Consider the following 11,698-nt stretch of genomic DNA (forward strand, 5'->3'; position numbering starts at 1 on the left):
GGTGAGCACCTTGTCACTTGAGGTGCTGTTTGTTGCTCTGCAAGAAGAACTCATTTAAAAAGTGGCCTTAATGAAGTAGGTAGAGGCCATGGGGAGGCCTTTACCTCAGATAAAAGTGGTGATCGATGATCCTAATAAAGGCTGACTCCTGGCCTCTACCTCTAGTCAAAGTTGATGGGGGAGAGGTATTTTTATGAAAGTCCACCAAGGGTGACCTCCAAAGTTTTGAGTTATGGGAGAGAATTGTGCTTAAAGTTTTGAGTGAATTAGAGAGAATCGTGCTTATGGTGACAGAGAGGCTACCTTGAAGTGCCCACGGTTTTCTTAGATGTAGGTCTCCATCAATCCTTAGAGTGTGCTAGAGACTACTTTATGAGGAGAGGGGGAGACGAAACCAACATCTAAGAATTGAATGGTCGATGGGAACCAAAAAAGCACGGAAAATGGGATGCACAGGCCCTCTAGAAAATTGAGCTTTAAAGGTCGCTTTTGGGAAGAGCCAAAGATTGAGAGAGGAGAGAACTTTTTGGGTCTCTTGCAACAATCACAAGGCCTCAAAGTGCACATTTACAGTCCTACGATCCTCTTGGTCGATGCTCATTGCCCTTTTCTCCTGTCTTATTACATTCTTCCTGCTTCCCACTGCTCTTCGTGCCTCTCCATGCACCTTCGCCATAGCCCCTTCCTCCACCTTCATCGTGCCGCTGATCGTCTCCATCTCTCAATTACCCTTCGACGTGCACTTGATCCACGCAGAATATAGCCTCCCATCCTGCAGCTGCTGCACCTTGTCGCACGAGCTCCCCCCCCCCCCCCCCGTCGTAGCTTCCTCCTCATATTTATCGACCCCCACGGATCCCCTTCCTCCTTCGTTAATACCACGTAAAGTTAAGCGGTGGCACCCTGCTCGACCATCCCCGGCTTCAACGCTCCGATGCAGTTGCAGCACCTTGCAGTTGACCTTTCGTGTGAGCTCTCGTGAAACCGGGAAGCTTAACGAGCGTCAAGGAAACGACATGAGCTTGTCAGAGGAGGGCGCAAGGGCGGTAGAGCTATAAGCAGCTGGAAGCAACTCCTGAGCCGACACAGTAGAATGTCATTGAGCGATGCCGCTGCGAAGGTGCCTATAAGAATGCCTGAGGTGAGAACGTGGCTATGATGGTGAGGAATTCTGTTTCCTTGAATGGACACAGAACTTTAGAAGGTAGCTAGGATCGGGTGAGGTAGGGAGCTAATTCTCTTTTATTCCAAGTTGCACAAGCTACACCAGCTTGAGAACAGTGGCTATGGTGGGGAGCTAAATTTGTTTGTGGCTATGGTGGCGATGTAATTCTGCTTGCTCGCACAAGCTACACCGCCATGGGTTGCTTCTCCACTTCTAGGAACTCAGAAGAATCGTTGCCCAGCCTCAGAAGCATCCTGGCAACGAAGGAACCTGGTCTGCCCACTCCGCCTAAGAGGAAGACGAAATTTGGTTTCATTACTCCGAAAGCTCTCCAAGCGAGATCCGCGCTTCTCCGGAGTGTTTCTATGAGCTTGGTGAGAGCTCGCCCGCGCGCCCTTTCCTTTCCTACTCGTTCCAGCGATGGTCCAAGCAAAGAACACCGGCATCGCCATCGCTCTGATTCTGGCCACAGCCCTGAACATTTCATTTCCCATTCGGCTCACATTATCCCCAACTCGCCTTTCCCAGTCGATCGTGTTTCGCTTTCTGGCCCAATCCCGTCGAATTCTACCGGTGACCCCCCGGTTCTTTTCCCCCTGCCTCTTCCTCCTAACCACTCTGCCCCTAGTTCAAATTCTTCCAGCTCTCCCGCATCAAATGCAAATTTGCCATCCTCCTCAGCTTCTGCTAAGGCCGGATTGCATGTTCGGTCCGGTTCTCTGTCGGACGATCAAATTTTCTCCGGCCCTATGCCTCTTCCTTATCCCACGAGTGCGGTCGCTGTCACAACCGTGCACGAATTCTCTGCCGACCAGCTGGCAGCGGCGTCCGAACATTTCAGTGATGTGCGGAAACTCAGAGATGCAGTTGCGGGGCCTGTGTACAGAGGTTTGATAAAGGAGCCATCGGAATCCGATGATCTGAAAGAGAGAGAAGTGGCTGTTGCACGGATGAAGCTGAGCATTGTACGTTTCCGGTGTGAGTAATTTCCCTACTAGTATTTTATCTCTAGAGCGTCTTTCATGATACTGATTTGGTTGTCCGTCCCTCTATTATGGATGGCTGCAGAGCCGCAAGAAATGGAAGGCACAAGTGCTCTCGCTTGCTCGGTTAGCACATCCTAATTTGTGCAGGATCATCGGCTTCGCGTACGAGGATTCGATAGACGAACTGGGTACGCAGAGCTGCGAGCAGGTTCGGGGAACAGGGTTTTTAATATACGAGAACTTCCCAAATGGTAGCCTCGATCGCCACCTATATAACAGAGAGGATGAACCTCCCATGGACTGGTCCACGAGAATGAATATTGCCGTGGGAGCTGCTGAGGGCTTGGCATTCTTACGTGAGAGAACCTCCAAGCAGGTACGTGATTTCTATACGCTCGCCCAGATGCAATCCAAAAGCGATGTCAATGCATGAATCTTAAGAAAAATTGCAATACAAGCTTGCTGTATTGCGGCTCAGGAATTGATGGTACAACAACTATTGCTCTTTCTAATGCTGTCATTGAGAACTTCCAAATTGACGTGCTAACAGCAAACGTCGCGCAGATAGTTTACAATTGTTTCAAGACAAATAGTATTCAGCTGGACGCGACGTTTAACGCGAAGCTGTCGGACTTTGGGTGTGCAGCTGTGAGCACTAGTGGAACCGATCAGGAGTCAGCGGTAAGGACTGAACTTCCGGATGAATTCATGTTAATTCTCAAACACGTGTGTTCATAGAAAAGCAAGTATGTCTAGATAATTTGTAACAAAGAATTCATATGGAAGAATTAAGAGAGGATTCCTATGGAAGAATTATGCTTAATATATTTACCGCCCAACGGCTTAACTACAGAGCGGCAACGTCGTTCGAACTGGTGCCCATGTTTGAATCCCTTGAGAAGACCCCCGTTACCTAGCAGCATAGGCCACGGGGTTTGTGCCCCTCTTAGATGGCCGTGTGTGTTGGTTTGTGAGGGTTGAAAAAGGAAAGAGAAGTAAGAAAATTTATCGATTAGTTTTTTGTATAACCAATTGAATTGGGATTAACTTCTTTGTGCGTTACTGATACAGGGTGACGTGCTGGCTTTTGGTGTCGTCTTGCTGGAGCTCCTCACTGGCAAACATGTGTGTGCACTCCCCACTCATGGAGACCCTCCACTAGATCTTACGGTCGACCCCCACCTCATGGGTCGCTACCCCATTGATGCTGCTAAAGTAGTCGGTGATCTCACAGCCCGTTGCTTGCTGCCTGACCCTTCACTTCGTCCCTCCATGCGCCATGTGGCACGTCTCCTTCGTGTTGCATCTACCCAACCTACGACATCCTCACCCTCCTTCCTCTTGAGGCCTTCCTTCTTCCTCCCTATCCTTAAGAACACCCACATGCCTAGTCTCTACAAGAAAAAGCGGTCCTTAAGTTTTGGTTAGCGTCACTCGCTCCTTTTTATTTGTTAACTTTTACCATGTATTGAGCCATAACATGAGTGTTAGCTCCCAAACAAATTCTCAAGGATGCCCAAAGGGTTCCCTTCTACATATGGGCATTCTCTCAATCTCTGTCTCTCTTTCCGCCCCCATCCCCCTCATCCGCCCCCTGTCCTCTTTTCAAGTCTTATGTTCTTAAAGTATGCTATGCTATCTGTAGCCATTGTAAATAGTTTAATTGTGCTACTGCACTTGTATTTTAGTTTAATGGTGGGAATGCACTTGTATTGAGAATAAGATTAACTTCCTTATTTACATGAGTGCGTAGGCATGTGCATCTATGAATACTTTCTAGAGACCCACCCATCAATGGACTTGAACTTTTCACATTTGTTTTGATAAGTATATGATGTAGCATTATGTTATTTTATATTGTAGTACTTATAATCAATTACAAGTTCAAAAGTGGTTCAAAAGTATGTGATATATTATCATGTGTACCAAACATAAATGCATACAAAGATACTCTAGCTGCAATATGAAATGTACTATTTCATTAAAGGTCCTTTTTTATTTGCACTTGAGTTGAAATACCACAACATTTGAATTATGTTCAATAGGATCGTGTAAAATCACCCTTTAAGGCCATACTATGTAAAACCTGTGGCTTGCCATGGGCTATAATGTTTTTTTGATTAATTTTAAATGATATAAAAATAGGCAAATGAGGAGAAGGAGGGATGTACGATGGCGTCAAATCTAAGCATATTTCTCTTTTTCCCATAAAGGTAGTAGAAACAACAATTTAGCGAGCTAAAAGTAAAATCTGTAGTCTACATGATCTCGAGGGGAGACCATCAATCATCGAATTTGTGTGTGTGTCACAACTTTAACGTGCTTGTGCAGTGCTCCATGAAGATGAATATTGCTCTTGCAATCCTTAGTGCAACGTGCTTAGGTGACGGAACAGATGCCAACCTTAAACACTCGGAGATTGAGGATAGTTATTGGGAAGAACCATATGGTGACATGAGAACCGAGTTCACAATATTTTAATTAGGAAGAACATACTCAATGCACAACACCATAGATGAATAGACAAGGTAATCAACATGTATTGATATAAGCTCTTTACAACCAAGCAGCCTCTGGTTGCAATGAACACTCAGTAATAGCTTCCTAACCTAGCAAGCTCAGGTGAGAGGGAGAGTGCTCGTCACAACACACTTCTCCTGTTACAAAGCCTTTTTCTCTAACTAAGCAAACCACCTTCTAAAAGATATCACGCTTAGTGCACCACACTGCTAGTCGCTATTGGTTGGAGCGCCTGTAGCAATCACTTGCACCTCTAACTATCAACGATGCTTGGTCCAGAAAGTTCCACTGATTCCATTGCCCCTGAGTGAGGCAAAACTCGATAGTATCGAATCGTGCTCCTATGTTGGCCTTAACTTGCACTCCTATTGGCCTTAACCTGAGGGCCAACATTGTACCTCGATCATCCTTGAACTGGACCCTCACAGTGATGGACTAGTGGAAACCAACCGTTGCTCGAATGCTGATGCTCTGGGGTTGGGGCACTGTGTAGGATGATGTCGTTAATGTAGGGGAGGGGAGTGGGATAGTGGAGTAAAAGGTTGATAATCATTTGTGGGTGGAGATCCTAACTCCCCCAAAATTTGTGCATAGTAGGACGAGACCTCGGGCATAGTAGGTTGGAGGAGTTGACAGATGCACGCAGTAATCAACTGTTTCTCAACCTTGAAAATGTCATGTTGACGTGCGGCTCGCTCCTCAAAAAAATGATTAAATGCCTTGATGTAAGGATTGTGGGGGAGCAGGATTAAACTGGATCTCCTTAGTTTGTTGTAAGGCCCTACTATCAAGTAGGCATCCCTTCTCGGCCTGGTACTCGGTGCAGGACTTTAGATATTGGCACAACCTTGTGAAGATCCTATCTTGGAAAAATTAGCTCGGTATCAAAATTCTACTCGAATGTTTGGATCCCCATGTCAAAAGTGTTATCTGCCAAAAATGATACTTGCATTGTGGCCTCTACAAAATTGTAGCAAGTCTGGGTGCCAATGCCCTTGGATTCAACTCTTGGCCCACTGGATCAAGCAATAGTAATGGTTGGGCCCATTAGGGGAGATTTGGGGTCTCAAAAGGGCCTCCAATTAGTGTTTCCTAATTTCAAGGGATTAGAGAGGGATTTGAGGTGAACCAATGAGAGTGCTCCTTTGTGTGGGACAATGGTACATTGATGTGTACAAAAGGACATGTTGTGCATTTATGGGTGGGGAGACCTCTCACCCATGGTCTAGACCCATGGTCCTCACTCCTAGCCATTGATCTAGTCTCCAATCCAAGGGTCACATTCAAATTTATGGTAGATCACTCCTAGCCATTGATCAAGGGGTAGATCCAAGGTAGGGGATGAGAGGAACATGTGCTTCAATCTAGACCATAGATCAAGGGATGGATCCAAGGGAGGGGATGAGAGAAAAAATTGCTTCAATCTAAGCCATAGATCAAGGGATGGATCCAAGGGAGGGGATGGATGCAAAAGGCGCTTCAATATGGGCTATAAATAAAGCATGGATCTAAGGGAGGAGTGAGAGAAAGTGGCGCTTCAATTTGGGCCATACAATATGGCACTTCAATCTGGTCCATCCACCTTCATCTTGTGATCCCCACCCTCCATGAAGCACCTCAATCCTAGCCCTTCATGAAGTGCTCCACCATAGATCTTGAATAGATCTAATGGTCTACAATGAAGCACCTTATCCCTCTTTATTAGGCCTTCCCCTTGTCAGATTTGGAGGCCACTAAAGTCAACCTTGGCCCCATACAAGGCATCCTAGGCCCTTGATCCATCCTCCATCCAAGGGCCAAGGTGACCCATGTCAGCTTAGTAAATGCCAGGGGTCCCTTATACCCTTGGGTTACCATAGTAGGTCACTTTTGATTAACTTAATCTCTTTCTTAAGCTATTCCTTATGAGGCCCTTTTGAGACCTCAAACCTCCCCTAATGGTTGCTTCCTCTAGACTACCTTAGTGCCTGAGGTACCCCCCAGTTCCAATAGGTTCGGGTCTAAGGTATATGTCTGATTGTTGCCCTGAGATAATTGGTGCACATCACCTTGGCCGAATGTCGAATGATAGTTGTCTAGTGGGTGTCTCCAGCACAACTTGTGCGGATGCTCATTGGATGCTTGGAGGAGCGAGATAGGGGATTGAATTGGGCATACTACTCCAACTTCGCTTGTAGCCAAGTGTTCTCCTCCCTTAAGTCATCAGCGTTACTTGAATGGATGCATGATTAAGTGGATTACCCTTTCTTGGACATGATTATCTTGAATTAATGCCTCCACAACATTCAAATTGCCACTTATTGTCATGTAGGTATCTCTTCTACTGTCACTAAATAGCTAACTAGCACTCATATTGGCATAAAATTCACCAAGGATTTATCAATTGAGTAATCTACATCCGAGTTTTGCATGACCGAGGAACCCTCTTCTTAGTAAGGCTTCACTTTATGCCCATTACACAACTCGGGGGGGAAAACATCCCCTTGTAGATCTTTCAATTGTACTATTCCATTGGGAAAAACTTCAGTTAGCTGATGGGGACTATTCCAACCAAGTTTAAAATTTGTTTTAAGGGGTCCTAGCTTGGCATTATATAATAGTACGAGCATACCCTTCTTCAATATGCCTATCATACCATGTCTTTCCCTTGCAATATCATATTAGTAAATTGGGAAAAGCCCAATCCCTGTTTTTTTTACATCCCAAAAATCAAAGGCATTTTGTTTGATTTGGAAGGAAATTAATAGAAAAAATTCATATATTCGAAGATGAATTTTAGTTTTTATTTGGCTAAATATTATATCATTCCATTGAAATATTGAGAATATTATATCATTTTATTAAAAAATCAAAGGCGTTTTGTTTGATTTGGAAGGAAATTAATAGAAAAATCATATATTTGAAGGCGTATTTGAGTTTTTATTTCGCTAAATATTATACCATTCCATTGAAATACTTAGAATATTATATCAGTCTATTCAAATATTGGGAAGCTTGCATGTGAATTACCAAATTTAAATCAATTTTGTGAATCCAAACATTGTGCATTTTCTCAAGAAAAAGATGGTGACATTAAGCAACATCTTTGATATTCAAATAGATTCATCGATCTTAAAACATATTAAATGGAAATAATTTAAATTCGGAGTATGTCTATAACATGACAATGGTATTACATCTTAAAACTCATACTCATTAAACAACTCCTCTCATGGAGCTCTCATGCATGGATATCTCTAAGAGATTGGACAACAATAAACCCTAACATATCAGTATGTAAAACATCCACAATCCAAGCTGGTACTCTAGGGTATAAAAACACATAACATTTATCCTATCCTTACAATGAAAGATTTTTTAATGGATCCACCTACATTCCCATACAACACATCTCCCAAGATGTATTGCGCATCCTCTTTTGGTGTTACATTGAGAATATTATATCATTTTATTAAAAAATCAAAGGCGTTTTGTTTGATTTGGAAGGAAATTAATAGAAAAATCATATATTTGAAGGCGTATTTGAGTTTTTATTTTGCTAAATATTATACCATTCCATTGAAATACTTAGAATATTATATCAGTCTATTCAAATATTGGGAAGCTTGCATGTGAATTACCAAATTTAAATCAATTTTGTGAATCCAAACATTGTGCATTTTCTCAAGAAAAAGATGGTGACATTAAGCAACATCTTTGATATTCAAATAGATTCATCGATCTTAAAACATATTAAATGGAAATAATTTAAATTCGGAGTATGTCGATAACATGACAATGGTATTACATCTTAAAACTCATACTCATTAAACAACTCCTCTCATGGAGCTCTCATGCATGGATATCTCTAAGAGATTGGACAACAATAAACCCTAACATATCAGTATGTAAAACATCCACAATCCAAGCTGGTACTCTAGGGTATAAAAATACATAACATTTATCCTATCCTTACAATGAAAGATTTTTTAATGGATCCACCTACATTCCCATACAACACATCTCCCATGATGTATTGCGCATCCTCTTTTGGTGTTACATTTGGATCTTTGAGAAGGCCATAGGTCCTAAACCTTGGAAGATAAGAGTAAAGAGTAATCCAAGTATTGTAATCATACTTTGGGCCATTTTATATCAAAAGGTCTTTCTTTGCTTCTACATCCGAATGGGTGAAAGCATGCTACGGTGTCTAAAAAAGTACTCTTTTTGGCAAAGGTTCTATCATAGATATAGTACTAAATTATGTACTAAAAGGCACTGACAGTTAGATTAGATTTCCACATATCGAGGAGTCCACAATCTACAATCTGCAATCCACTCTCAATCAAGGATGATTTCCTTGCACATCGAGGAATCCGTGATCTGCAATCTACTCTCAATTGACTTTCTTCTCTCTCATGGAATCACTTGCACATGTTTGAAACCATTGACAGTCGAATCTCTTCTCTCTCATGGAGTCCTATAGCTGTCCTTGCAATTATATCTGCTCATCTTCACTAGAGGTCCATTGCTCTCTCTCTCCCAGAGGTCCATTGCTCTCTCTCTCTCCTCGGCTCTCTCCATTCTCTATGCAAACTGGCTGTCCTCTTCTCTCTCATTGAAGCCCTCACACTTTGGACCATATGTTCTCTCTGGGGCAAAAACTAGTTATGTTTGAGTGATTCTATAGCTCTCCCTCTCTTTCTCTCTCCCTCTCTCTCTCTCTCTCTCTCTTTCTCTCTCTCTCTCTCTCAGGATGACTTTCTCATATAGTAAGATTTAGCATGCATGTTTTGATGTATTGTCTTCTTGTGTCGTTCATTAATTTATGATTTACCATTGAAATACAGTTGTGCACAGGATGGAGAACTCTGCACTACAAGTGCCACACCATGAAGGGAACTCGGTCAATGCACTGCCACAGCATTGCTCCGAAATACTACTGATACTACTAAATAGTACTACTGATACTACTAAATAGTACTAATTGCTAACTTAGAGTGCTGAATAGTAGATGATAAACAATATTAAATGCTAAATAGTACTGAATGCTGAATAGTACTAAATGATGAATAGTACTAAATACTAAATTATGGTTCTAAAAACTAAATAGTACTAAATACTAAATAGTACTAAATGCTAGATAGTGCTAAATGGTACTAAATGCTTAGTAGTATTTAGCCTTTTAGGCTATCCTTTTAGTACTAAATGATATATAGTACTACATGCTAGGTGGTGCTAATATTACTAAATGTTAAGCAGTCCTAAATGCTAAATAGTACCAAATGCTAAATAGTGCTGGATAGTACTACATGCCAAATACTACTAAATGCCAAATAGTGTTGAGTGTTAAATAGTGTTGAAACATATAGTACTAGTAGTGCTAGTAGATAGTGCTAATAAATAGTATTAAATGCTAACTAGTACTAAATGCTTAGTAGTATTTAGCCTTTTTAGCTATCCTTTTAGTACTAAATACACAGTACTAGCAGAGCTAGATAGTGTTAAAACACAACTGTACTAGCACTGCTAGATAGTACCAAATAGTACTAAATGCTTACACTTTTAGTACTAAATGCTGAATAGTACTAAATGCTAGGTAGTGCTAATATTACTAAATGCTGAATAGTCCTAAATGCTAAATAGTACTTGATGCTAAATAGTGCTGAATAGTACTAAATGACAAATACTACTAAATGCCAAATAGTGTTAAATGCTAAATAGCACTGAAACACACAATACTATTAGTGCTAGATAGTGCTAAATAGTACCAAAAGATAAATAGTGCTGAAATACTTAGTACTAGCAGTGCTAGATAGTGCTAAATAGTACTAAAAGCTAATAAGTACTACTGAATGCTAAATAGTGATGAATACTACTAAATGCTAAATAGTGCTAAATAGTAATAAAGCCTAGATGGCGCAAAATGTTAAACATTACTAAATGCCAAATAGTTCTAAATCCTAAATATTGCTAAATCACATACACAGTACTATTTAGTACTAAATAACTGACTTTAAATGTTCAGCATGTACAATATTATATTACTCTATTGAATAATAAGTAATAAGAAAAAAAGAGTGAGAAAAATATACCTGCTTTGTCAAAGCCCCTGGCAGCCAACCATGCATTTGACACTAATACATTGCACGATGGATGAATACATTGCAAGTTCTCAGAAAAATGGAATGCTGCACACATGATGTGGTATGTGTACAATCATGGTGCAAAAAGCACATCAATAGTTTCTTGAGAAAATCCAAACCCACAGAAAACACAACTACACATTTATTGAAAGGGCAAGTACACACTACTTGTAAGAGGACCCAACTCTAAAAACTAAAACATCAATTTGTACATGGAAGTTAAGAATCTCACCATTCAATATAGTCGCTGCTGCAGAGCCTGTGGGATGGTGAGTTGGTGCTAGATTCAGATATTTGGGACCCTAACTTGGGAGCTTCTCAATCAGATGCTGCATGTTGCTCAAAAAACTTGAGCTTGCTTGGTAATGCTCTCCAACACTGATTCACTATGTTTTTGCTGATTCAAATATTACTTTTCCTGCAAGTTCTACCTTAAGTTTTGCTACATCCTTCAAGTACACTACCATGTAATAAATTGTCTACTTTACTACGCACCCAGCTAAGTGTATGTGCAATTGATTCAACTTTTGTGAGGGCTTCGTCCTTATTGTAGTAGCAGCCTCAAAATGTGCATGCAATCTTGCATTCTCCTTTGACACTGTACCCTTCTACTCATGCACTACACCTTTTTGCTCCACGCTGAATTTCCATTGATCCTGTAAACTTACAAGCTCCCGTTTTGCTGTAGACATGCCTACATCATGTTTGTGCTTGATACACGTGCTGTCCAAGCTAGCCGAGTGTAGATTCACATCTCTATGTTGGGCAAAGTCATCCCAATCCACATCTATTCCATGAGTAGATGCAACAAATGCCCGTGCCAACACTGTACCAACTTCATTGTTCGTGACTATTTTCAAATTGTAAATCCTATAGTAAATCTTCATAAAATCATTTAGCAA

The 11,698-nt window shown here is 41.4% G+C and overlaps 1 protein-coding gene across 1 annotated transcript; it reads left to right on the forward strand.

The window, feature by feature from the left end:
• Window positions 1-837: 837 nt before the first annotated feature.
• On the forward strand, window positions 838-3,895 carry LOC147881134 (putative serine/threonine-protein kinase PIX13). Its single transcript, XM_087370035.1, has 4 exons — window positions 838-2,130; window positions 2,234-2,527; window positions 2,716-2,832; window positions 3,223-3,895. The coding sequence occupies exons 1-4, from the start codon at window positions 1,360-1,362 to the stop codon at window positions 3,577-3,579; spliced, it is 1,539 nt and encodes a 512-aa protein (XP_087226161.1). The 5' UTR covers window positions 838-1,359; the 3' UTR covers window positions 3,580-3,895.
• Window positions 3,896-11,698: the final 7,803 nt, after the last annotated feature.

This window comes from Dipteris shenzhenensis, chromosome 31 (assembly GCF_047967505.1).
Source record: "Dipteris shenzhenensis isolate YYH24624 ecotype China chromosome 31, Dip_SZ_1.0, whole genome shotgun sequence".
NCBI lineage: Eukaryota > Viridiplantae > Streptophyta > Polypodiopsida > Gleicheniales > Dipteridaceae > Dipteris > Dipteris shenzhenensis.

Coding starts and splice junctions, on each gene's coding strand:
- LOC147881134 (XM_087370035.1), top strand. CDS start 1,360: ATGGGTTGCTTCTCCACTTCTAGGAACTCAGAAGAATCGTTGCCCAGC. Junction 2,528..2,715: donor GTGAGAGAACCTCCAAGCAG/GTACGTGATTTC, acceptor AACGTCGCGCAG/ATAGTTTACAATTGTTTCAA. Junction 2,833..3,222: donor GAACCGATCAGGAGTCAGCG/GTAAGGACTGAA, acceptor TTACTGATACAG/GGTGACGTGCTGGCTTTTGG.